The sequence below is a fragment of the Zingiber officinale genome, chromosome 1A, assembly GCF_018446385.1.
Source record: "Zingiber officinale cultivar Zhangliang chromosome 1A, Zo_v1.1, whole genome shotgun sequence".
NCBI lineage: Eukaryota > Viridiplantae > Streptophyta > Magnoliopsida > Zingiberales > Zingiberaceae > Zingiber > Zingiber officinale.
In genome coordinates this window covers 42660438-42685246 of record NC_055987.1, presented here as the reverse complement: position 1 = coordinate 42685246, position 24809 = coordinate 42660438, and the positions used below count along the sequence as shown (strand labels likewise).

Here is a 24809-nt window from a genome sequence, read left to right as displayed (position 1 = left end):
AAATCTATTCAAGATTTTTCAAACTGATCAATCTTAACTTGAGGAACGATTGCATAAATAATCTTGGGAGCATCCTTCTTAATTACCTTTTAAACACTTGGATCTCTAACATGCTCTCACTATATTTGTTCTCTCTCTTCAATAGAGGACTAAATGCCCCTAGTAATTTATTCTCTTTCAAAATATATGAAACCGTTCTGGTGGAATCACCTTTTATACAATTAAACATTAAAAAAAAGTCTTTGCCGGACCTTTCTTACTCGTGTTAACTTATAAAGATCCGTCCATATCACTAAAGAAAATATAGTCATTTGCGGAAAGCCTCCTAGTTAACTTCAATCACTCAACTTCCCTCACAAAATAATTGATTCCATTATTATATATATATAATGTATATCAAAAAAAAGAAGGCCAAAACAACAGCCAACAAAAGTTTTCATGAAATGGAAGACCCAAAATCCAACAGAAAGAAAGCTACATTGGGAAAATTAAAAGATGACAAAGCACAAGAGAAGACAGACAATGAGTTGTTCTTCTCTTTCATCAGTACTCATAATACATTGGATTTGGCAGTTTGAAGATTCTTCTTGCAGTTGTGTATCCCCCAAGGCTGCTCCATTGGCTCCCAACTATTCCCCACAAACGGTACCCTTCGTGAGCCAACTTGCTCCTCTCTTTTGCCTTGTACTCCTCTGCACTGCTGTTTTCCTCCTCCTCCTTCGACCTACGTACAAATTAAAAATCAAAATCAAAATCAAAAACAAAAACAAATTCAATTGTTGTCGATTCAAAATAAATCCCAAAAAATAAATCAACCTCAATATGAGATCTGTCCAGCCATGGTAGCCAACTGAGATGAGGTTGTTAACGGTGGCTTCTCTGAGATGCTCTGCCCTCGAAGACAAAATAAAGACCTTCAGCCCTCTTCTTCTGATCTTGTGGAACAACATCCTCATTTGCTCGATTGCCGGTGCACTCGCCTCCGACATCCATGCCTCCAAGCTTTTTTTATCAAGCTTGGTCCCTCTACATCCGAATATATCAAAAAAGTAAGCTAACTATTGTTGACGGTTTGACTAGGATCTAGTCGTGACCATGGATGATTATTGTTTAGTTGGTTGATCGAGTCAAATTGGTCTGGTTCAATAAAAAAAAGCCCATTTGGATCGAATCACTTAGTCGGTTGGGTTAGTTTCGATTTTCAACTCTTAAATTTCTGGTCGAACCGGGATCAGACCGGGAATCGAACCGGGACGTACCCGAACTGGTGTGCCTTGTAGTAGGGGACGGTGGAGAGGAGGACGTCGTCGACGTCGAAGATCCAGGCGTCCTTGCCGTCGCCGGCCAGCACGAAGTCGTCTGCGAGGAAGAGGGAGACGATGTCGGCGGCCAGGTGGAGATCGACTTCGTACTGCGTCGACGTCATGTAGTATCCGATGTGGCCGGTGCACTCGCCGGGCACCACCTCGAAGCCCCGGATGTTGTTCAGCTCCACGTTCATCCGCCACGCCTCGCAGTAGTTGCGCAGCCCGTAGCCCATGTTGCCGCTGCGGTGGTTGTAGCTCTCCTCTTCTCCCTTGCTGGTGATGTAGCTGAGGAGGTTCCAGTCGCCGGCGACGAGGCCGGCGGAGAGGCTGAGGAAGACCAACACAACCTCACGCCTCATCGTACGTGCTGCGTTGTACTTGTGCCGGCCGTTGCGAGGAGCGAAACCTCCTCTCCCTTACTACTTATAACTGCTCCCTCCCGCGGCGCCATTCGGAAATTCGGTAAACTCGAAGGTGGAAATTTGATAAACTACAATTCATTTTTGAAGTTTATAAAATTATATTCTGCTCCTATATGTTTGAAAATTCTCTTTATGAATTGAAGCAGATCGGATCGAGAGAAGAAATAATATATATTTGGAATGAATAGGGAGGAGCAGGTGGGTGACGGTGGATAAGGTGTAATGACTATGACTTGACTATAAATGAGATTGAGCTGGCAAGAACATGTATCTTGCATGTGCCGAACACTTACTGCCTTCCATGTTCTCTTGTTTGACTTCTCAGCTCAGACCTTGTTTTTGATAATTTAAGAAAATAAAGGTCTTGACTTTAATTTTAATTTTTTGGAAAATAAATGTAGTTTTAAAATAATATAAAATGATTCTGAAAGAGACATTTCATTTCAGTCCCAACATTTTGCAGATTTAATGTTGCCCTTGAATTGCGAGTATGCATTCACTCCCCTGCCAACGACTCACCCACTTCTTGCCAGATACTTGAATTCACTACTTAATGCTCGTGGTTCAGAGGGTGGTTCGGTTTCGTCCCCGGTTCCGGTCGGTCGGGTTTAGTGTTATATGTGAGCGAGCGGTTGAGCGATCAAAAGGATTGAGAGGATAAGTAGATTAAATATTTATTATTATTTTTTATTTTTTAAAAAAGAAATAAAAATTTGTCTTGAGTAGAATATTTCAAATGCGAGTGCGATCAGATTGATATGTAAAATATTCGATGATGCCAAATAATTGAGAATCTCGACAAAAGGACACAACTGGCTCTAAAGATAATTTGCAATTTAATATTCTTATAATTTATTACTTTTTAACTTTTATGCATTTATTATTATTTTAATAATAATAATAATAATAATAAATCTTAGCTTTCAAACTTCAATGCTTAGTGGGGGGCTTGTATTAGATTAGTTTAAAAAAGATTTTAATTAATGTCAATAAGATATGCTAATAAGGTCGGGTCATCCAAAGTCAACTTGATTCGAATCTTGTTGAGCGCGACTTACTTGACTGAGTAGAGTATGATATGGTGGTAAAGAGGGGCTATCAAGGATGAGTCAAATATGGGACAAGCGACCAATGTAGAAGTTAAAGTCAAGACGGTCAAAGGTAGGGAATCGCCAGGTCATCAACAAGTCGACTAGATCGCTCGTCCGACTGGGTGGGGAATTCTAGCCGAGCGACTCTCCTGCTCGACCACCCCAATAGATGGAGAACTAAAGAGAGGAGAACAGATGTTCCCAACTGCGACGATCTTATAAGGGCTAGTTCGACCAGACCGCCTGTCCAGCCATACAAGGAACAACCTACCGAGTCGAGTGACTGTGGAGAAGAAAAGCCTAGAGCGACCAGGCAGGGAATCCCGGCCGAGCGACTCCCCCGCTCAGCCAAACAGTGGGACCTCTTCGCTTAGCTTTGTTGGTGCAATATTCTCTGGGTTAAAGTTGACGAGGTTGACCAAGCTTGAGTTGGCTCAAACTTGAGTCTTGATGTTTGAGTTTCGATGTTTGACAATATATGGATATTACAGATGCAATCGTCTGATTGGAGAGATTGTTGGTGCAATTCTCCTCTAGTCAAGGGATGACTAGTTTGATGTGAAGAAGAGTCAAGTAGGTCAAGGTTGATTGGATACTTGATTGGGAAAGTCCTAACTGGAGGTTAGACAGTTTGGAAAATATTAGTTAGTGAAGCTAAGTGAAAGTCCTGGTGAGTGAAGCCAAGTAGACGGAAAATCCTGGTGAGTGAAGCTAGGTGAAAGTTCTGGTGAGTGAAGCTAGGCAGATAAAAAGTCCTAGTGAGTGAAGCTAGGCAGATGGAAAGTCCTGGTAAGTGAAGCCAAGCATATGGAAATCCAGGTGGGTCAAGGTTGATCGGACACCTGGTGTTGGGAAGTCCAAGTAGGTCAAAGGAGTAACCGGATACTTGACACAAGGAAATCCAGATGGGTCAAGGGTGACCGGACATCTGGTGGAAGGAAGTCCAAGTGGGTCATGGAGGACCAGACACTTGGCACAAGACGGTAAGTCCAAGTGGGGCAAGGTTGATCGAACACTTGGTATGAGGAGAAAAGTCCAAGTGGGTCAAAGGATTAACTGGACACTTGGTGAAGAAGTTCCAGCAGGTCAAGGTTGACCGGATGCTAGGCATGAAGAAGTCCCAACAGGTCACGGTTGACCGGATGTTGGGTTTGGGAACCTTGGACTTGAGTTAAGCAAGTAAAAGGAAGGTCAATCGATTAGCCGATCGATTGAAGGTGTGCTGCGAGTGAAGGCTGGCCCAATCGATCAGGCAATCGATTCAGAAGCATTATCGCGAGCATAGAATGGTCCCGAATCGATTAGCCGATCGATTGGGCACCGCCAATTGATCGGTCGATCGATTAGGTGCTGGTTTTCTCGCGTAGGCACGAGGAAGCTTGAATCAATCGAGCGATTGATTCAGGTCATTTTCAACAGAGTACAGAGATGCTCTGAATCGATCATCCGATCGATTCAAGCCTCCCCAATTGATCGGTCAATCGATTGGGATATGACCTTTACGAAGGAAGCGCACGAAAGCCTTTTTCCTCACAGGGATTCGGTAGTTCTTCCACTCCACTCCTTACAATCATCTTTCACAGGTTTACGCCAGTTCTTGAAGGTGTCTTGGAGCAAAGTGTTGCTGCATTTCCAAGATCAAGAGGCATTCCACACAAAAAGAAAAAGCTAGCTAGGGTTTTCATTTAAGTAAATCTTGTAAGAGATTCTTTGTATTCGCTTCTTCTTTTCTTCTTGTTGTATTAAGATGTTGTACAAGACTTCTCCGCCTTTGGTAGTTATCGAGAAGGAATGTTTTTATATTGGATGAGTGAGTAAGAGCCGGATCCTTGGATTAGCCACCTCTTCTTGAGGTGGATACCAAGTAAATCCTTTGTGTTAGCATTGTAAGTGTGTTTCATGTTTCATTCCGCTGCATATCATCATCGTGAAGCAAGACAATGAGCGCGATGAGCTATTCACCCCCCTCTAGTTACAAATCGAGTCTAACAAGTGGTATCAGAGTGAGGTCGCTCTTCACTTGAATTATCGCCGGAAAGGGCAACGAGTTAGAGGGAGAAGAAGTTGAAGCAAGTTCAATAAAGTCAAAGACTTTATCAAAGGCTCAACTTCAAATGGAATTCTAAGATGGACTTGGATACGACACAAGGGTGCCTCCACCATTCACAATGACAAGCTTCGATTCTTGGAAATAAAGAATCAAAAATTTCTTCATGATGGAGATAGAGCAATGGTTTGCTCTAATAGAAGGCTTTGAAGCTCCAAGAGATTCAAAAGGCAAAATTCTCAAGAAAAGCAAATGGAGCCAAGAGCAAATTCAAAGATGTGAGGCCAATGATAAAGTGACCAAGCTATTGGTCAATTTATTGCCTAGCAACATCTTGAAGCAAGTAGGAGAATTTGAAAATGCCAAGGATCTATGGAGCAAATTGGCTAAAATTCATGAGGTCCCCGCCACTGCACTAAACCAAGAAGAATCCAAAGAGGATGACTCATTGAATCAAGATCAAGAGGACTTTTGGGGTCGAAACTCAGCGTGACCGAGCATAACCTCCCCCATGTCTTGGCCATTTGCACTAATGGCTAGTAGCCACCCGTGATTTACCTCCTCCGTGTTGGATTAGGGAGGGGTTGGCGGGGGCACTGGGGGCGAGCGAATCACCTTTTGCCACAAGATCAAGAGGACTTCGAAGTTGAGAGATGCTCAACTTCCGAAGAAGAAGTCCAAGAAGTGCAATCAAAAGAGCAAAGAGGGAGCATACTATCTGTTTCATGTGCAAGAGGATGAAGATGAAGAGGCCTCCACCTCTAGGATTGAGGGTGAGCGTCATTCACTGACATTGGAGCAAAAAGAGGCTTCCACCTCCGAGTCAAATGAAGAAGAAGAAGATGGTGCCACCTCCACAAATAAAGAAAAGTCAAATGGAGGATCATGTGCCACCCCTACAAGCAAAGAAGGTATAACTATTTCAATTTTAAACAATAAAAGTCATATTATTTGCTTTTAATGTAGGGAACATGGGCACTATAAGAGCAAGTGCCCCTAATTGGCCAAGAAGAAAGGTTAAGTGACACAAAAAGTTAAGGAGAAGCCGAAGGAGGTCGGCCTCGTGACAAAGAAGAGCAAGGAACACATTGTGTGTTTCTTGTAACATCAAAAAGGACATTATCGGAGCCAATGCTCTAAGGAGAAGAAACTGGCCAAAGCCCAAGGAGGAAGCTCAACTCAAGGGGGAGCTCTTAAGAGCAAACCCAAGATATCATTTATCGAGCCTATTCTCTTAAGCAATGATAAAAAGCATGCTAGAAATAGTTTATATCATTTTAATGTTATTTATCATGAAAATAGGAAGCATGATAGAATTAAGAAAAATTATGTAGCTTATTATGTTAAAACCACTCAATCTAAGGTTAGAAAAATAGATAACAAATTAGGCAATAACTCTAAGGATTTTAGATATAGGCCTAAAAATAGAAATGCTCATAGGAATCAAGGAAAATCAAAATCTAAGGATTTAAGGTTGGAAAATCAAGCCTTAAGGTCAAGACTTGATAAGTTAGAAAAGACCTTAAAAAAATGGAAAATATTCTTAATGGTCAAAATAAGCAAAACTTAGGTTTAGATAAACAAGAGTCATCCTATGCCCATAGAGGTTTGGGATATAAATCCAAAGCCAAGAAGGATGCCCCTTCTTATCATAGGGTTCCATATAGTTATGGAACCAATCCTAGATTTAGGGGTCAAGTCAAAGATATAAGGGAAGCTATCCCTAGAAGTATTTTTTCCAAGACCAACATGACTAAGACTTCTAAGAAGTCAAAGAAAGTCACCAAGAAAGTCACAAGGGAAACAATCCCTAGACTTGACCTAGAAGAAGTGACCAAGGCATCTAAGAATTCTAGAAAGGTCATTAGGAAGGTAACTAGGAAAATTATCCCTAGTGAGTACCTAGAGCATTCAAGGAGCACCAATAGGCTTTGGGTTCCGTGGAGAATATTCTCTATATCCTAGAAGGGTTTAGAGAGTGTCAACTCTAAATGGGTAGGGTGGTTAACCCAATCTTGATAAAGTTGGCACTTGAAGACATTTTCAAGGTTTTTGTTAACCTTTGAAAATGAAAAGGATAAATTGATTACTCTTTGGAAGAGTAAAATGTGTCAAACTTTGAGGAAGTGGACTTAACTTTAATTGATAAAAGTTGAAAAGAGCAAAAGAAATGTCAAGTTGGGTTTTGACATTTTCTTGAGAAAATGAGGGCAATCTAGGATTAATTTTAGTTTAGCTAAGGATTTAAGATACTCAAATAGATTATCTAGGTAAATTTTATTTATGCTAATTGCCATGATTGTTTGCCCATCATATGCCATGACATCATATTTTGCAGTCATGCTTATTATGAAAAACAAACAAAAATACTATGTCATGTCATACATATATCATGTAGCTATAGTATGTTCTCTTTTGAAAATTACTTATTTTGATATATGCCATAAAATCATCATGCATTAGTTTTAAATTCCTTATAATTGAGGACAATGACATTTACTAGCAAGTGACATCCTAGGTAGATGATCATAAATTAAAATGCCTAGATAGATATGCATGATCCCCAGTTTAGGGCAAAACCAAAATCTACATCTCACAAAGACTATAGGGTGACTTGTATGTATTTTAGTGCACATTAGATACAAGTGAGATGTTAGGATGATGAACAAAACTCAAGATGTTGATTTAGTGCATCTATTTGAGTTTTGATTTCATCAAAACACATAGTTATGTGTACTCCAATCATTGGGAAAGCCAATGTACAAGTCATGTACATTGAGCCCAAAGAATATGGTTGGAAATTAGTTTTGAAAATCATTTTAAATATACTTTAAAAAACCTTGATGAAGGCTATCTTTTTATAGTAATCATCATTGAAAAATTAGACAGAAACTAGAAGAAAACATTGAAGTTTTCAAGAGTTTTCAAGTTTGTCTCAATCTTTGAAAATAAGATGTAGTTTTTTAGAAAACTATTTTTTTCATGATAGTATATATCCTAAATAATATATACAAGAATTTTCATGACTTTTAGAATTTTATAGAATTTCTAGGGCATTTCTGAATTTCACTGAAATCAAAGCCCCAATTGATCGGCTGATCGATTGGGCCCGTGAGCAAAAGCTCACTGAATTGATCAGCCGATCGATTCATTCATGCCTGGATTGATTCAGAGGCATTTTCTGTTTGGATCGATGATCGCGGCTAGAGAGGGGGGTGTGAATAGCCGACTCCAAATCGTTCGTTTCTTTCTACAAATCAAGGTTAGCGCAGCGGAAATAAACAATAGAAACGACAACGAGAAGATCAAATCTTAGACGCAGGGATGTAACGAGGTTCGAAGATGAAACTCCTACTCCTCTGCGTGTCCGTAAGGTGGATGAAGCCTATCAATCCGTCGGTGGATGAGACCCCGGAGAACCGGCTAATAAATACTCCTTGTTGTTGGTGCAACCTTAGGTCAAGGTTGACCTGGTTGACCTGACTCGAGTTGACCTGACTCGAGTTGTATTTTGATGTTTGACTTAGGAAGATTGTTGGTGCAACCTTAGGTCAAGGTTGACCTAGTTGAGTTGTATTTTGATGTTTGACACTCGTGGAAGAGTTGTATTCTTGATATGGGACAAATGTTTGGGAGATTATTGGTGCAACGCAAGTCAAGGTTGACCTGGTTGACCTGATTCGGGAAAGAGTCCAAGTATAGAGACTTAGCAACGGAAAAAGTCCAAGCAGGGAACTTGGCACTGGAAAAGTCCAAGCAGGGAGCTTGGCACGCGAATAGTCCAAGTGTGGAGACTTGGCACTGGAAAAGTCCAAGTATGGAGACTTGGCACTGGAAAAGTCCAAGTATGGAGACTTGGCACGGAGAAGTCCTAACTGGGATGTTAGGCAGTGTGGAAAGTCCTGGTGAGTGAAGCCAGACAGTGGGAAAGTCTTAACTGGGATGTTAGGCAGTGTGGAAAGTCCTGGTGAGTGAAGCCAGACAGTGGGAAAGTCCTAACTGGGATGTTATGCAGTTGGAAAGTCCTGGTGAGTGAAGCCAGGCAGTGAGAAAGTCCTAACTGGGATGTTAGGCAGTGTGGAAATCCTGGTGAGTGAAGCCAGGTGAAAGTCCGGGTGAGTGAAGCCAGACAAAGGAAAATCCAGATGGATCAGGGATGATCGGACATCTGGTGTTGAGGAAAGTCCAAGTAGGTCAAAGGGATTGACCGGACACTTGGCGGGGAATTCTAGCAGGTCGAGGGAGTGACCAGGTGCTAGGAATGAAGTACCAACAGGTCGAGGTTGACCGAATGTTGGTTTGGAAGGCTTGGGACTTGGTTCGGGCAAAAACCAAGTCACTAGTTATCTGATCGGTCTGGTGACCGATCAAGAATCGATCGATGTGTTATCGATCGGTATTCGATCGGGACCGATCGGTGATCGATGGCCGCGAGAAGATGCCCGATCGGCGTGGACCGATCAGAGCTCGACGGTCGTGGCGACCGATCGTGAGACGATGTCGCGAAGGAAGAGCTTCAAAGCCAAGAGTTGGGATCGGTGCGTGGAACGATCCTCGATCGGTCCACTGCATCGATCGTAGTACGCATGCAATTTTCGCACCGATCGCTCGGTCCGGGACCGATCGTAGGCCCCGATCGGTACGCCGATCGAGGTTCTAGCGCTGCAACGCAACGACTAGTTTCTTCACTGTTTCTTCGCAGTATAAAGGAGACGAGGGCATCTTCGGTGCTACTCTCTTCTCTTCTGCTACAGAGCTGCTGTTTTGGTGCTTGAGCTTTGTTGAGCTCTTCTTCAAGCTTCGCGTGAGCTTCTTCCTTCGGCTGGGACTCCGACTGAGTTGCGCGAAGCTGTTGCTTCTTCAACAATTGACAAGAAGGCAAGGGTTGTTTACATTTGTGTATTTACTTCTTGCTTCTATTGTATTTGTACTCCTTATCTTGCTGTTGCAAGAAGTAGTTGTGGAGGTTTCTCCACCCATAAGGAGCTCATATTTAGCTTCTCCGGGACTCATCCACCGACGGATTGGTAGGCTTCACCACCTTACGGACACGCCGAGGAGTAGGAGTTCATCTCCAACCTCGTTACATCGGTTTGTTTTTCTTCTCCCGTTTCTTCCTTGTATTTCCGCTGCGACTAACCCTAATCGTAGGAAGAACGCGAGAATTTGGGGCTATTCACACCCCTCTCTAGCCGCGATCTGATCCCAACAAGTGGTATCAGAGCGAGGCCGCTCTTCGACGGATCAACACCCGGGGGAGCACGGGTTAGAGATGGATCTCTATGGAGAAGATGTCACGATTCAACCCTTCTACGAGTCTCACGACAACTTCACATATTGGAAGGTAAGGATGATGTATTTTCTTAGGACTAATATGTTAAATTGGTTTTGTGTACAAGAAGGGTTTTCCCCTCCGATGGATGAGGAAGGAAAACCTATCAAGAAGAAGGAGTGGACGAAAGAGCAAATCCGACAATCCGAAATCAATGACGACGTAACAAAAATTATTGAATTTGCTTTACCTAATAATGTTTTGTGCAAGATAGATAGGTACAACAACGCCAAGGAATTGTGGAACAATTTGGCAAAATTCCATGAAGAGGAGCCTAGTGAGCCAAGTAGCTCACATCATGGAGGAAGCGAATTGGGAGTTGAGGGCTACTCAACATCCAAGGAAGAAGAGGAGGAGAGCTCTTGTTCAAGATCGGAGCAAGAAGAGGCATCTACCTCCGGAAGGGATGAAGAAGAAAGCTCATCTACATCCACAACCCTAGGTAACTCAAACACTGTGATTTCAAGCAAATTACACATAATGTGTTTTGAGTGTAGGAAGTTTGGGCACTACAAGAGTAAGTGTCCAAAGAGGGTTAGAAAGACTCCACCGGCACCAAAGGTCAAGGAAGCCGGAGTCCCGACATGCAAGAGCAAGAAGCACGTGGTGTGCTTCCAATGCAAGCAACGGGGACACTATAGGAGTCAATGTCCAAGGGGAGGCAACCTCACAAGGACAAGAGGCCAAACACGTGTAAAGGGGAGCTAAGGCAAACCCTAAGGTAACATTTAAAGCTCATTCTTGCAATTCTAGTAGGATGCATGCTAGTAGTCTTATTGCCATTGTCAATAATGATAAGCATGTTAACACTAGAAATCGATACATGTGCTTAGGAGCCAAGCATGTTGGCCTAGATAAGAACAATTCTAGAAATGCTAACCCTAGAATTAACTCATCTAATGCTAAGGAAAATCTAGGTAGAAACCCCAAGACAACTAGACATATGCCTAGGAACACCTCAAGAAAGAATGATAAGTTAAAACTTGAGGTTTTAGAGAAAGAAAATCTAGTCTTGAGGTCAAGACTTAACACTCTAGAAAAGGCCCTAAAGAATTTAGAGAAGTCAACTCTAGGGTCTAAGGGTCAAATTTCAAAGCCCAAGGACAAGAAAGGTTTGGGTCACAAACCTAAGTCCCAAATGATCAAGCCCACCTATCATAATGTTCCATTCGATTATGGAACAAAAACTAGGGCTAGGAAGACCACCACCAAGGTCATAAGGGGAGTCACCCCTAGAGTTGATCTTGATGAGTCCCAAATGACCAAGGCTTTAAAGCCTAGGAGGGTCATTAGGAGGGTTGCTAGGGAAGTTATCCCTAGTGAATATTTAGTGAACCCAATGAGCTCTAATAGGTATTGGGTTCCTAGGAGCATCTTCTCTACCCCATAGATGGGTTAGAGAGTGTCAACTCCGATTAGAAGGGTAGTTAACCCAACTTTGAGGAAATTGACACTCAAGGAGCATTTTCAAGGTTTTGAGAACTTTTGAAAATGAAATGGAATTATCATTTACTCCTTTGAAGAGTTAAATGTGCCTAAAGATTGGAAATTTCATTTTTAATCTCAATTGGCACAATTTGGGAAAATCTAGAGAACTCTCGAAAAAAAATGAAACATGCCAAGTTTTGAGGATAAATTTGATCTTTAAGTGGCATGAATTAATCTAGAGTTCAAGAAGTGTCAAAATTAGGATTTTGGCATTTTGGGGCAATCTAGGATTAAATTTGAAGTTAGCCAAGTGGTTAAGGATACTTAGATAGGTAATCTAGGTATATTTATTTATGCTAAATCTTGCCATGATTGTTTGCCCTCACATGTCATGACATCATGTTTAGTTTTATTATCATTTGAAATGTCATGATAATGCTTAGGCTAGTTTTTATGTCATGTTTATTTAAGTTTCAAACTTTATGCCATGACATCATGACATTGGCACATGTTTTCATTTATGATACCATTTTATGCCATGTCATCATCTCTTGCATTAATAATCAATTGAATTGATTTAAGGATGAAAAACACATTTTGATATTGAGATCAAATTTGTGTTTAGAAAATGCATGAGACCTTAGTCTAAGATACCTAAACCCATATCTCACATTAAAATTGCCATGGATGTGTTTGATACACTTTAGATGTGTGTGAGATATTAGGATCATGAATTAGGATCAAGGTGCATAGTTCTTGTACCTAGATGAGCCTAATTCAAGAAATGGAGGATCATAGGGAAAGCTTGTGTACAAGTCATGTACATTTAGCCCTAAGATTATGGTCCTAAATTAAAAGGTTTAAAATCATTTTGAAATTGATTTGGAAAACCTTGATGAAGCCATCTTAGTGATTGCATTCATCATTGAACATTGTGATACAAAGTTGAGTTAAACTTGAACTATTTCAAAGTTTTTGAACTTTGTATCAAGATTGAAAAATGGAAGTTATTTTCATAGAAAACTATTTTTCCATGATAGTATATGTTATGAGGAATGTATCCTCAAAATTTCATAATTTTTTGAACTTTCTGGAATTTTCTAGGAGTTTCTGAATTTCGGGAAGGAAATTTCAGAAATCTCCTGTCAGAGTCTGGATCGGTCTGGGGACCGATCCAGGGAAGTCCTGATCGGTCTGCGGACCGATCCAGTGAAGCATGGATCGGTCTGCAGACCGATCCAGTAAGATCCAGAGAGCTTGGTGCGATCTGGTGCGGGACGGAATTTCAGACATCTAGTGATCATGAGGCTGGATCGGTCTGGGGACCGATCCAGGGGGTTTTTGATCGGTCTTAGGATCGATCAATACGTGCCAGTTTCTGATTTTCAGCAGGTGTCTGAAATTTCAGCTTTTGGGAGTTGAGTTTCGAGTTTCTAAAGGTTTGAAACTCTCCAAGACATTATTGGTGCAATGGTCAAGGGGGAGTTGACCTTTAGGGGGAGTTTTTACCTAATTGTCAAGGGGAGTTGACTCTTAGGGGGAGTTTTTACTCCTTAAGACTTTTGAGGATTAGTGACATAGGATTGTCACTAAGTTGATTGTTGAGTTTAGTATCAAGGGGGAAATTAAGAGTTTCAATGAAAGGTATGAGACTTTCATTAGGAGGAAACTCTTAACCTTGATTCTCTCCTTTTGATGTGTGTCAAAAAGGGGGAGAGTGTTGGAGAATGGGAGAATGTTCTAGATAATGTTCAAGGAAGAACATTGAAGAACATTGGGAAACCTAAGTTAGGTTATCGGATTAACCTAACTTGATTATGGTTTTGTCAAATATCAAAAAGGGGGAGATTGTTGGTGCAACCTTAGGTCAAGGTTGACCTGGTTGACCTGACTCGAGTTGACCTGACTCGAGTTGTATTTTGATGTTTGACTTAGGAAGATTGTTGGTGCAACCTTAGGTCAAGGTTGACCTAGTTGAGTTGTATTTTGATGTTTGACACTCGTGGAAGAGTTGTATTCTTGATATGGGACAAATGTTTGGGAGATTATTGGTGCAACGTAGGTCAAGGTTGACCTGGTTGACCTGATTCGGGAAAGAGTCCAAGTATAGAGACTTAGCAACGGAAAAAGTCCAAGCAGGGAACTTGGCACTGGAAAAGTCCAAGCAGGGAGCTTGGCACGCGAAAAGTCCAAGTGTGGAGACTTGGCACTGGAAAAGTCCAAGTATGGAGACTTGGCACTGGAAAAGTCCAAGTATGGAGACTTGGCACGGAGAAGTCCTAACTGGGATGTTAGGCAGTGTGGAAAGTCCTGGTGAGTGAAGCCAGACAGTGGGAAAGTCCTGGTGAGTGAAGCCAGGCAGTGGGAAAGTCCCGTGAGTGAAGCCGAGGAAAAGTCCTAATGGATGTTAGGCGGTTGGAAAGTCCCGTGAGTGAAGCCAGGAAGAAAGTCCTAACTGGGATGTTAGGCGGTGGAAATCACGGTGAGTGAAGCCGGTGAAAGTCCGGTGAGTGAAGCAAGGAAAATCCAGATGGATCGGATGATCGGACATCCGGTGTTGAGGAAAGTCCAAGTAGGTCAGGGATTGACCGGACACTTGGGGGAATTCTTAGCAGAGGGAGTGACCAGATGCTAGGAATGAAGTACCAACAGTCGAGGTTGACCGAATGTTGGTTTGAATGCTTGGGACTTGGTTCGGGCAAAACCAAGTCACTAGTTATCTGATCGGTCCGGTGACCGATCGGTGCGTGCCAATCTCTCCACGAGAAAGACGCCTGATCGGTCGTGGACCGATCAGGAGCTTCCCGATCGGTCGTGGCGACCGATCAGGAGACGATGTCGCGGAAGGAAGAGCTTCAAAGCCAAGAGTTGGGATCGGTCGTGGACCGATCCAGTTTGATCGGTCCACGCATCGACGTAGCACGCATGTAATTTTCGCATCGATCGCTCGGTTCGGGGACCGATCGGTAGGCCTGATCGGTCCGCATCGATCGAGTTCTAGCTGCAACGCAACGCCAGCTTCTTCACTGTTTCTTCTTCGCGGTATAAAGGAGATGAGGGCATCTTCCGTGCTGTTGCTACTTCCTCTTCTCTTCTGCTAAGTGCTGTTGTGCTTGAGCTTTGTTGAGCTCTTCTTCGCAAGCTTCGCGTGAGCTTCTTCCTTCGGCTGGGACTCTGACTGAGCTGCTGCTGTGGTTGGCGTCTGAGAAGCTGTTGCTTTTTCAACAGTCGACAAGAAGGCAAGGGTTGTTTACATTTGCTGTGTATTTACTTCTTGCTTCTATTGTATTTGTACTCCTTATCTTGCTGTTGCAAGTAGTTGTGGCGAGGTTTCTCCACCCATAAGGAGCTCATATTTAGCCGGTTCTCCGGGGACTCATCCACCGACGGATTGGTAGGCTTCGTCCACCTTACGGACACGCCGAGGAGTAGGAGTTCATCTCCGAACCTCGTTACATCGGTTTGTTTTTCTTCTCCTCAGTTTCTTCCTTGTATTTCCGCTGCGACTAACCCTACCTGTAGGAAGAACGCGAGAATTTGGGGCGGCTATTCACACCCCCCTCTCTAGCCGAGTACGAACGATCCCAACACTTGTGGGTGGAGAAACCTCACCACAATAACTTGCAACAACAAGATAGAAATACAGCAAGAAATACAAACAATATGAATGTAAAACACCTTGCTTGCCTTCGACTGGTTTCCGTTGATGAAGCAGCAACTTCACGGAAGAACAGCAGCAACTGACCAGTCGGGGAAGCTCACACGAAGCTTCACGAAGCAGAGAGCTCAGCAAAGCTCAAGCACAGCAAGGAGCAGGAGCAAGAAGGAAGAAGAAATACGGTACATGCCCTCGAACTCCTTTTATAACCTGCGAAGAAGACACAGAAGAAACTAGCCGTTGCTCCGCAACGGCTAGGATGTGGACCGATCAGGCTCCATCCTGATCGGTCCACGGAGCTCCTGATCGGTCATGGGGACCGATCAGGCTAAGCCCTGACTTGTGCTTAAGGTCTGGACCGATCAGGCATGCTCCTGATCGGTCCAGCTTCATCCTGATCGGTCCTGGGGACCGATCAGATTTCTCTTCATCGGCTCCTGACCATCCCTTCCTTTCTCCCGAGCAATGCGGCGATGGAGACGACAACATCTTCTAGCGGAGCTATAGCCACGACAACATTCGGCAGACCCAGTGTATCACTGGATCGATCCACTGATCGATCCAAAGCTTGATTTTTGCCCAAACCAAGTCCCATACCTTCCAAACCAACATCCGGTCAACCTTGACCTGTTGGTACATCATGCTTAGCATCCGGTCACTCCCTTGACCTGCTAAGACTCCCCACCAAGTGTCCGGTCAATCCCTTTGACCCCCTTGGAGTTTTCTCTTCGTGTCAAGTATCCGGTCACTCCCTTGACCTACTTGACCTTCTAACACCAGATGTCCGATCACCCTTGATTCATCTAGATTTTCCCTTGCCCGGCTTCACTCACCAGGACTTTCACCTAGCTTCACTCACTAGGATTTTCACCTGGCTTCACTCACCAGGATTTCCAATCTGCCCGGCTTCACTCACCAGGACTTTCCCACTGCCTGGCTTCACTCACCAGGACTTTCCCTTTCACCTAGCTTCACTCACTAGGATTTTCACCTGGCTTCACTCACCAGGATTTCCAATCTGCCTGGCTTCACTCACCAGGACTTTTCCGTCTGCCTGGCTTCACTCACCAGGGTTTTCACAACTGCCTGGCTTCACTCACCAGGACTTTCCCACTGCCTGGCTCCACTCACCAGGACTTATCCGTCTGCCTGGCTTCACTCACCAGGACTTTCCACATCCGGTCCAGAGAACGAGCTACCGAGCCCTCTCTGACCACAGTTCGGAGAACGAGCTACCGAGCCCTCTCCGACTTCCATCCGGTCCAGAGAACGAGCTCCCGAGCCCTCTCTGACCTAGTCCGAAGAACGAGCTACCGAGCCCTCTCCGACTTCCACTTCTGGTCCAGAGAACGAGCTACCGAGCCCTCTCTGACCTAGTCCGGAGAACGAGCTACCGAGCCCTCTCCGACTTCCACTTGCCAAGTTCCCATACTTGGACTTCTCCGTGCCAAGTCTCCATACTTGGATTTTTCCCGTGCCAAGCTCCCTGCTTGGACTTTTCCCGTGTCAGGTCAACTCACCTCTGGTCAACCAGGTCACCCTAGACCTAAGGTTGCACCAACAATCTCCCATCAAAATACAACTCTTTTGTTCTTGTCAAACATCAAAATACAACACGAGTCAGGTCAACTCGAGTCGGGTCAACCAGGTCAACCTTGACCTAAGGTTGCACCAACAATCTCCCCCTTTTTGATGTTTGACAATACCTTTAAGTTAGGCTAATCCAATAGCCTCAACTTTCCTCATGCCACTAGGTAATGAAACATAAGTTACAACCTTACATTCTCCTTCTAAGAAGGCAACCTCCTTCTTAGATAATGAAGGCCTTGTTGGTTGCTACTCGGAAAACCTAGAGGTTCCACTGTACAAAAATTTGTACAAAGGTCTGAACCTTTTCCTAGCTACCATGTGTTCTTTTAAATTAAATTTTGGATCGCCTGCGGAACTTAACACGTTTGATCCAAAACTTAATCTATTTGTTCTTTTAGGTTTTGACTTGGATCTCCTGCGGAACTTAACACGTTCGACCCAAGTCTCCTTAAGTTATTAATTCCATTAAATATTAATTTTCATAAAAGGTTCCCAGTACTGACGTGGCGAGGCACATGACCTTCTTGGATATGGGAGCAACCACCACCGACTAGACAAAACCTTTAATAGAAAGCTAATATTTAATTTCCTAAAATAACTTTAGGTTAACCAAAAAGAACAATCAAATCACAAGGAAAAGAAAGAAACAAAAGAACACAACTTCGAAAAACATATTCAAATACTAGAACGTAAGCCTCTTGTATTTGGTATTATTTCCATAAATAACTAGCATGATGCGGAAATAAAATTTACTAGTTATACCTTGTAGAAAACCTCTTGATCTTCTACCGTATTCCTCTTCTAACCTCGGACATTGTGTGGGCAACGATCTTCCGAGATGAGAAACCACCAATCACCTTCTTCTCCTCCTAGCTAGGTTCGGCCAACAAAGAGGAAGCTTCACCAAGGAAGAAAAACAAAATACTAACCAAGCTCCAAGAGATGCTAGCTTTCTCTCCTTCTTCTTCTTCTTCTCCGAGTAGTATCCGGCCACCACAAGAGCTCCAATAGAAGGGTAGGGTTCGGCCACCACAAGAGGAAGAGAGGGAGAGGTTGGCCGGCCACACCAAGGAACAAAAGAGGGAGAGGAATAATAGATGTTGTGTCTTGTGAAGGCACCCTCACCCCTTCTTTTATATTCCTTGGCCTAGGCAAATTAGGAAATTTAATTACAATAAATTTTCCTTAATTTCCTTGACATGATTTAATTGAGAGAAATAAAATAAAATTTCCCCAATTAATTTCAAGTGGTCGGCCATCATTGGATAACAAAAGAGGACAAGTTTTAATCAACAATTAAAACTTCCTAATTTGTTTCCGGAAATTTTAAAAAATAAAATTTCTCTTTAAAATCTCTTCATGGTTGATAAAAGGAAATTTCTATAATTTTAATTTTATCAACATGTGAATAATTTTTAAAGAAAAAATAAAACATCTCTCCAATCTACAAATAAGGAAAGAGATCTAATCTCTTTCTTTAATCTTTTGTAGATCTTTTACAAGAGTGATATTTTAATTTTAATTCTCTTTAAAATATATCTTCCACATAATAATAAAAATTAAAATTAAATTTCTTTTAATTTATTTGGCCGGCCCTACTTAGCTTGGGTTCAAGCTAGGGCCGCCACCCAATCATACCTAGGCCGGCCCTAGCTTGATCCCAAGCTAGCTTGGCCACCCCTATTGGGTGGGTATGAAGGTGGGTATAGGTGGGTATAGAACTCTATAAATAAGAGGCTACGATAGGGACCGAGAGGAGGAATTGGTTTTGGTCTCCGATAAAATTAAGCATCCCTCGCCCAACACACAACTTAATTTTATCAATGATAATTCATTCCACTAGAGAACTATCATTGAACTACCGCACCAATCCCAAATTACATTTTTGGGCTCCTTCTTATTATGAGTGTGTTAGTCTCCCTGTTTAAGATATCGAATGTCCACTAATTAAGTGAGTTACTGACAACTCATTTAATTAATGTCTAAGTCCAAGAGTAGTACCACTCAACCTTATCGTCATGTTGGACTAAGTCCACTGCAGGGTTTAACATGACAATCCTTATGAGCTCCTCTTGGGGACATTATCAACCTAGTATCTCTAGGACACGGTTTCCTTCTATAATCAACAACACACAATAAGTGATATCATTTCCCAATTTATCGTGCTTATTGATTCATCGAACTAAATCTCACCCATTGATAAATTAAAGAAATAAATATCAAATATATGTGCTTGTTATTATATTAGGATTAAGAGCACACACTTCCATAATAACCGAGGTCTTTGTTCCTCTATAAAGTCAGTATAAAAGAAACGACCTCAAATGGTCCTACTCAATACACTCTGAGTGTACTAGTGTAATTTATATAGTCAAGATAAACTAATACCTAATTACACTACGACCTTCTAATGGTTTGTTCCTTTCCATTCTGGTCGTGAGTTACTGTTTATAATTTATAAGGTACTGATAACATCATCTTCTGTATGTGACACCACATACTATGTTATCTACAATATAAATTAAATGAACAACTACAAACAAATGTAATTAGACCAAATGTGATTCTTTATTCATAATGAATGTTTACAAAGCTTAGGCTTTCAGTATACACTCCAACAGGCCTAACTTAAACCCTTCATTCTCCCCCTATTGGCACACATCAACAAACTCTCCCCCTGAAGAGTAAGCTATCGTTGTTCACAACTTCACTCGTCGTGATCAACAAACTCTCCCACTAATTCCAATGTTCTTCCTTGAACATTCTCTAGACATTCTTCTCCTTTTTGACACACATCAAAAGGAGTGAATCAAGGTCAAGAGTTTCTTCCTAATGAAAGTCCCATACCTTTCATTGAAACCCTTAATTTCCCCCTTGATACTAAATTCAACAATCAACTTAGTGATAATCCCATATCACACAAGTCATTAGGAGTAAAAACTCCCCCTAAAAGTCAACTCCCCTTGACTAATACGTAAAACTCCCCCTAAAGATCAACTCCCCCTTGACCATTGCACCAACAATGTCTTGGAGAGTTTCAAACCTTTAGAACTCTAAAACACCACTTCCACAGCTGCAATTTCAGACAAACAGTCGAAATTCAGCAGGTTGGGTCACCAGACCGATCAGGGATTCCCTGGATCGGTCACGGTGACCGATCCAGGCACCCCTGGACCGATCAGAATCCCCTCTGATCGGTCCACAACTCTAATTTCTGATTTCTGATTTCTTCTCCCGAAATTCAGAAACCTCTGGAAAATCACAGAAAATTCTAAAAATTGTAAAACTTTGAGGATACACTCCTCATAACATATACTATCATGGAAAAATAGTTTTCTATGAAAATAAGTTCCATTTTCAAATCTTGATACAAAGTTCAAAAGTCTTTGAAATAGCTCAAAGTTACTTATCTTTGTATCAACTTGTTCAATGATGAATGCTATCACTAGAAAAGCTTCATCAAGGTTTTTCAAATCAATTTTGAAATGATTTTAAACCCTTCAATTTAGGATCATAATCTTAGGGCTAAATGTACATGACTTGTACATAAGCTTTCCCTATGATCCCCAATTAGAATTAGGCTCATCTAGGTACAAGAGCTATGCACCTTGATCCTAACTCACAATCCTAATATCTCACACACATCTAAGGTGTATCAAACGCATCCAAGTCAATTTTGATGTGAGATATAGGTTTAGGTTATCTTAGGCTAAGGTCTCATGCATTTTCTAAACATCAATTTGATCTCCATATCAAATTGTGTTTTTAACCTTAAATCAATTTCATTGATTATTAATGCAAGAAATGATGACATGACATAAAATGATATCATACATAATAACATGTGCCAATGTCATGATATCATGGCATAAAGTATGAAACTTAAATAAAGCATGACATATAAATAACCTAAGCATTATCATGACGTTTTAAATGATCATAAAATAAATATGATGTCATGACATGACATATGGCAAACCAATATATGGCAAATAGCACATAAAGGTATAGAAAATACCTAATTCTAGCCTTAGTTGCCATTTTTGATAATTTTGATCAGTTTGCCATAGGTTCTATATTCCTAAGTGTAATAGACCTAGCATCTTATACCAAAGATTTTTAGATCACTATGTGCCAATTAGATTGACTCTAGAAAACTCCTCAAATTTGATTGGCACATTCTAATCACCTTAGGAATAATTCTTAATTTCATTTTCAAGGCTTGATTATACCTTGAAAAACCCTAAAGTGCCACCTTTTGCCATGATTAGGTTAACTACCTATTCAAGTAAGGTTGGCACACCCTAACTCATCTAGCGTGATGAAATCACGCTCCTAGGAACCCAATACCTATTGGAGCTCATTGGGTTCACTAAATATTCACTAGGGATGTCTTCCCTAGCAACCCTCCTAATGACCCTCCTAGGCTTTAAAGCCTTGTTCATTTGGGACTCATCAAGATCCATTCTAGGGGTGACTCCCCTTGTGACCTTGGTGATGGTCTTCCTAGCCCTAGATTTTGTTCCATAATCGAATGGAACATTGTGATAAGTGGGCTTGACCATTTGGGACTTAGGTTTGTGACCCAAACCTTTCTTGTCCTTGGACATTGGTTTTTGACCCTTAAACCCTAGAGATGACTTCTCCAAGTTCTTAAGAGCCTTTTCCAAAGTGTCAAGTCTTGACCTCAAGACTTGATTCTCCTTCTCTAATACCTCAATTTTTAATTTTTCATTTTTCTTTGAGGTATTCCTAGGCATGTGTCTAGTTGATTTGGGATTCCTACCTAGGTTTTCCTTAGCCTTAGATGAATTAATCCTAGGGTTGGTATTTCTAGTGTTGTCCTTATCTAGGCTCACATGTTTGGCACCTAAGCATGTGTATCGATTTCTAATGTTATCATGCTTACCATTATTAACAATAGCAATAAGGCTACTAGCATGTGTCCTATTATTATTGCAATAATGTGCCTTAGAGATTACCTTAGGGTTTGCCTTAGCTCCCCCTATCGATGTGCTCGTCTTCTTGTCCTTGTGAGGTTGCCTCCCCCTCGGACATTGACTCCTATAGTGTCCCCTTCGCTTGCATTGGAAGCACACCACGTGCTCCTTGCCCTTGCGTGTTGGGACTCCGGCTTCCTTGACCTTTGGCGCCGGTGGAGTCTTTCTAACCCTCTTTGGACACTTACTCTTGTAATGCCCAAATTCCCTACACTCAAAGCACATTATATGTAATTTATTTGAAATTGAAATGCTTGAGTTACCTAGGGTTGAGGATGTATGAAGACTTTCTTCTTCATCCCTTCCGGAGGTAGAAGCTTCTTCCTCTTGCTCCATTCTTGAAGAAGAACTCTCCTTCTCTTCTTCCTTAGATGTTGAGTAGCCCTCAACTTCTAATTCCTCTCCTCCATGATGTGAGCTACTTGGCTCACTTGACTCCTCTTCATGGCTTGAAGTGGAGTTCCCCTCATGGAACTTAGCCAAGTTGTTCCACAACTCCTTGGCATTGTTGTATCCACCTATCCTACACAAAATATCATTAGGTAAAGAAAATTCAAAAATCTTCAATACCTCATCGTTGACTAGGGATTGATGGACTTGTTCCTTGGTCCACTCCTTCTTCTCTAGGGTTTCTCCTTTCTTGTCCGTCGGAGGCTTGAAACCTAATTGGACACAACTCCAATTCTCAAGATTAGTCATAAGAAAATATTTCATTCTTACCTTCCAAAATGCGAAGTCGTCGCGATCGTAGAAGGGTGGAATGGTGATGTCGTCTCCGAGTTGATCAATCTCTAGCTTGTGCTCCCTCGGGTGTTAATCCGGCGAATAGCGACCTCACTCTGATACCACTTGTTAGGATAGATGATCGCGGCTAGAGAGGGGGGTGTGAATAGCCGACCCCAAATCGTTCGTTTCTTTCTACAAATCAAGGTTAGCGCAGCGGAAATAAACAATAGAAACGACAACGAGAAGATCAAACCTTAGACGCAGGGATGTAACGAGGTTCGGAGATGAAACTCCTACTCCTCGGCGTGTCCGTAAGGTGGACGAAGCCTATCAATCCGTCGGTGGATGAGACCCCGAAGAACCGGCTAATAAATACTCCTTGTGGGTGGAGAAACCTCGCCACAATAACTTGCAACAACAAGATAGAAATACAGCAAGAAATACAAACAATATGAATGTAAAACACCTTGCTTGCCTTCGACTGGTTTCCGTTGATGAAGCAGCAACTTCACGGAAGAACAGCAGCAACTGACCAGTCGTGGAAGCTCACACGAAGCTTCACGAAGCAGAGAGCTCAGCAAAGCTCAAGCACAGCAAGGAGTAGGGGCAAGAAGGAAGAAGAAATACGGTACAGGCCCTCGAACTCCTTTTATAACCTGCGAAGAAGACACAGAAGAAACTAGCCGTTGCTCCGCAACGGCTAGGATGTGGACCGATCAGGCTCCATCCTGATCGGTCCACAGAGCTCCTGATCGGTCATGGGGACCGATCAGGCTAAGCCCTGACTTGTGCTTAAGGTCTGGACCGATCAGGCATGCTCCTGATCGGTCCTGGGGACCGATCAGATCTTTCTCTGATCGGTCCAGGGGCCGATCCCCTTCCTTTTCTCCCGAGCTTCTTGCCTTCTGATCGTTGTTTCCTGATCGGTCTGCAGACCGATCAGATAACACTCAGTAGGCTACTGTTTGGTTACTGATCGGTCACCAGACCGATCCAGATACCCAGTGTATCACTGGATCGATTCACTGATCGATCCAGAGCTTGGTTTTTGCCCAAACCAAGTCCCAAACCTTCCAAACCAACATCCGGTCAACCTTGACCTGTTGGTACATCATGCTTAGCATCCGGTCACTCCCTTGACCTGCTAAGACTCCCCACCAAGTGTCCGGTCAATCCCTTTGACCCACTTGGACTTTTCTCTTCGTGTCAAGTATCCGGTCACTCCCTTGACCTACTTGACCTTCTCAACACCAGATGTCCGATCACCCTTGATCCATCTGGATTTTTCCTTGCCCGGCTTCACTCACCAGGACTTTCACCTAGCTTCACTCACTAGGATTTTCACCTGGCTTCACTCACCAGGATTTCCAATCTGCCCGGCTTCACTCACCAGGACTTTCCCACTGCCTGGCTTCACTCACCAGGACTTTCCCTTTCACCTAGCTTCACTCACTAGGATTTTCACCTGGCTTCACTCACCAGGATTTCCAATCTGCCTGGCTTCACTCACCAGGACTTTTCCGTCTGCCTGGCTTCACTCACCAGGACTTTCCCACTGCCTGGCTTCACTCACCAGGACTTTCCCACTGCCTGGCTTCACTCACCAGGACTTATCCGTCTGCCTGGCTTCACTCACCAGGACTTTCCACATCCGGTCCAGAGAACGAGCTACCGAGCCCTCTCTGACCTAGTCCGGAGAACGAGCTACCGAGCCCTCTCCGACTTCCATCCGGTCCAGAGAATGAGCTCCCGAGCCCTCTCTGACCTAGTCCAGAGAACGAGCTACCGAGCCCTCTCCGACTTCCACTTCTGGTCCAGAGAACGAGCTACCGAGCCCTCTCTGACCTAGTCCGGAGAACGAGCTACCGAGCCCTCTCCGACTTCCACTTGCCAAGTTCCCATACTTGGACTTCTCCGTGCCAAGTCTCCATACTTGGATTTTTCCCGTGCCAAGCTCCCTGCTTGGACTTTTCCCGTGTCAGGTCAACTCACCTCTGGTCAACCAGGTCACCCTAGACCTAAGGTTGCACCAACAATCTCCCATCAAAATACAACTCTTTTGTTCTTGTCAAACATCAAAATACAACACGAGTCAGGTCAACTCGAGTCGGGTTAACCAGGTCAACCTTGACCTAAGGTTGCACCAACATTTTCCTCGGACAAAAGCTCGCAGAATCGATCAATGGATCGATTGAACAAGTGGCAATC

The 24809-nt window shown here is 42.8% G+C and overlaps 1 protein-coding gene across 1 annotated transcript; it reads right to left on the bottom strand.

Annotated features, from left to right (window-relative positions):
* Positions 1-392: 392 nt before the first annotated feature.
* LOC122023833 (acid phosphatase 1-like) lies at positions 393-1725 on the bottom strand. Its single transcript, XM_042582214.1, has 3 exons — positions 1260-1725; positions 817-1026; positions 393-724 (listed from the first exon to the last, which is right to left on the bottom strand). The coding sequence occupies exons 1-3, from the start codon at positions 1664-1666 to the stop codon at positions 544-546; spliced, it is 798 nt and encodes a 265-aa protein (XP_042438148.1). The 5' UTR covers positions 1667-1725; the 3' UTR covers positions 393-543.
* Between the last annotated feature and the right edge of the window lie 23084 nt (positions 1726-24809).

What these genes read in the sequence shown, in the direction of transcription:
- LOC122023833 (XM_042582214.1), bottom strand. Translation starts at nt 1,666, where the DNA reads ATGAGGCGTGAGGTTGTGTTGGTCTTCCTCAGCCTCTCCGCCGGCCTC. An exon ending in TACAAGGCACACCAGTTCGG is followed by an intron (nt 1,027 to 1,259) that starts GTACGTCCCGGT and finishes ATTCGGATGTAG; the next exon opens with AGGGACCAAGCTTGATAAAA. An exon ending in TGGACAGATCTCATATTGAG is followed by an intron (nt 725 to 816) that starts GTTGATTTATTT and finishes ATTTGTACGTAG; the next exon opens with GTCGAAGGAGGAGGAGGAAA.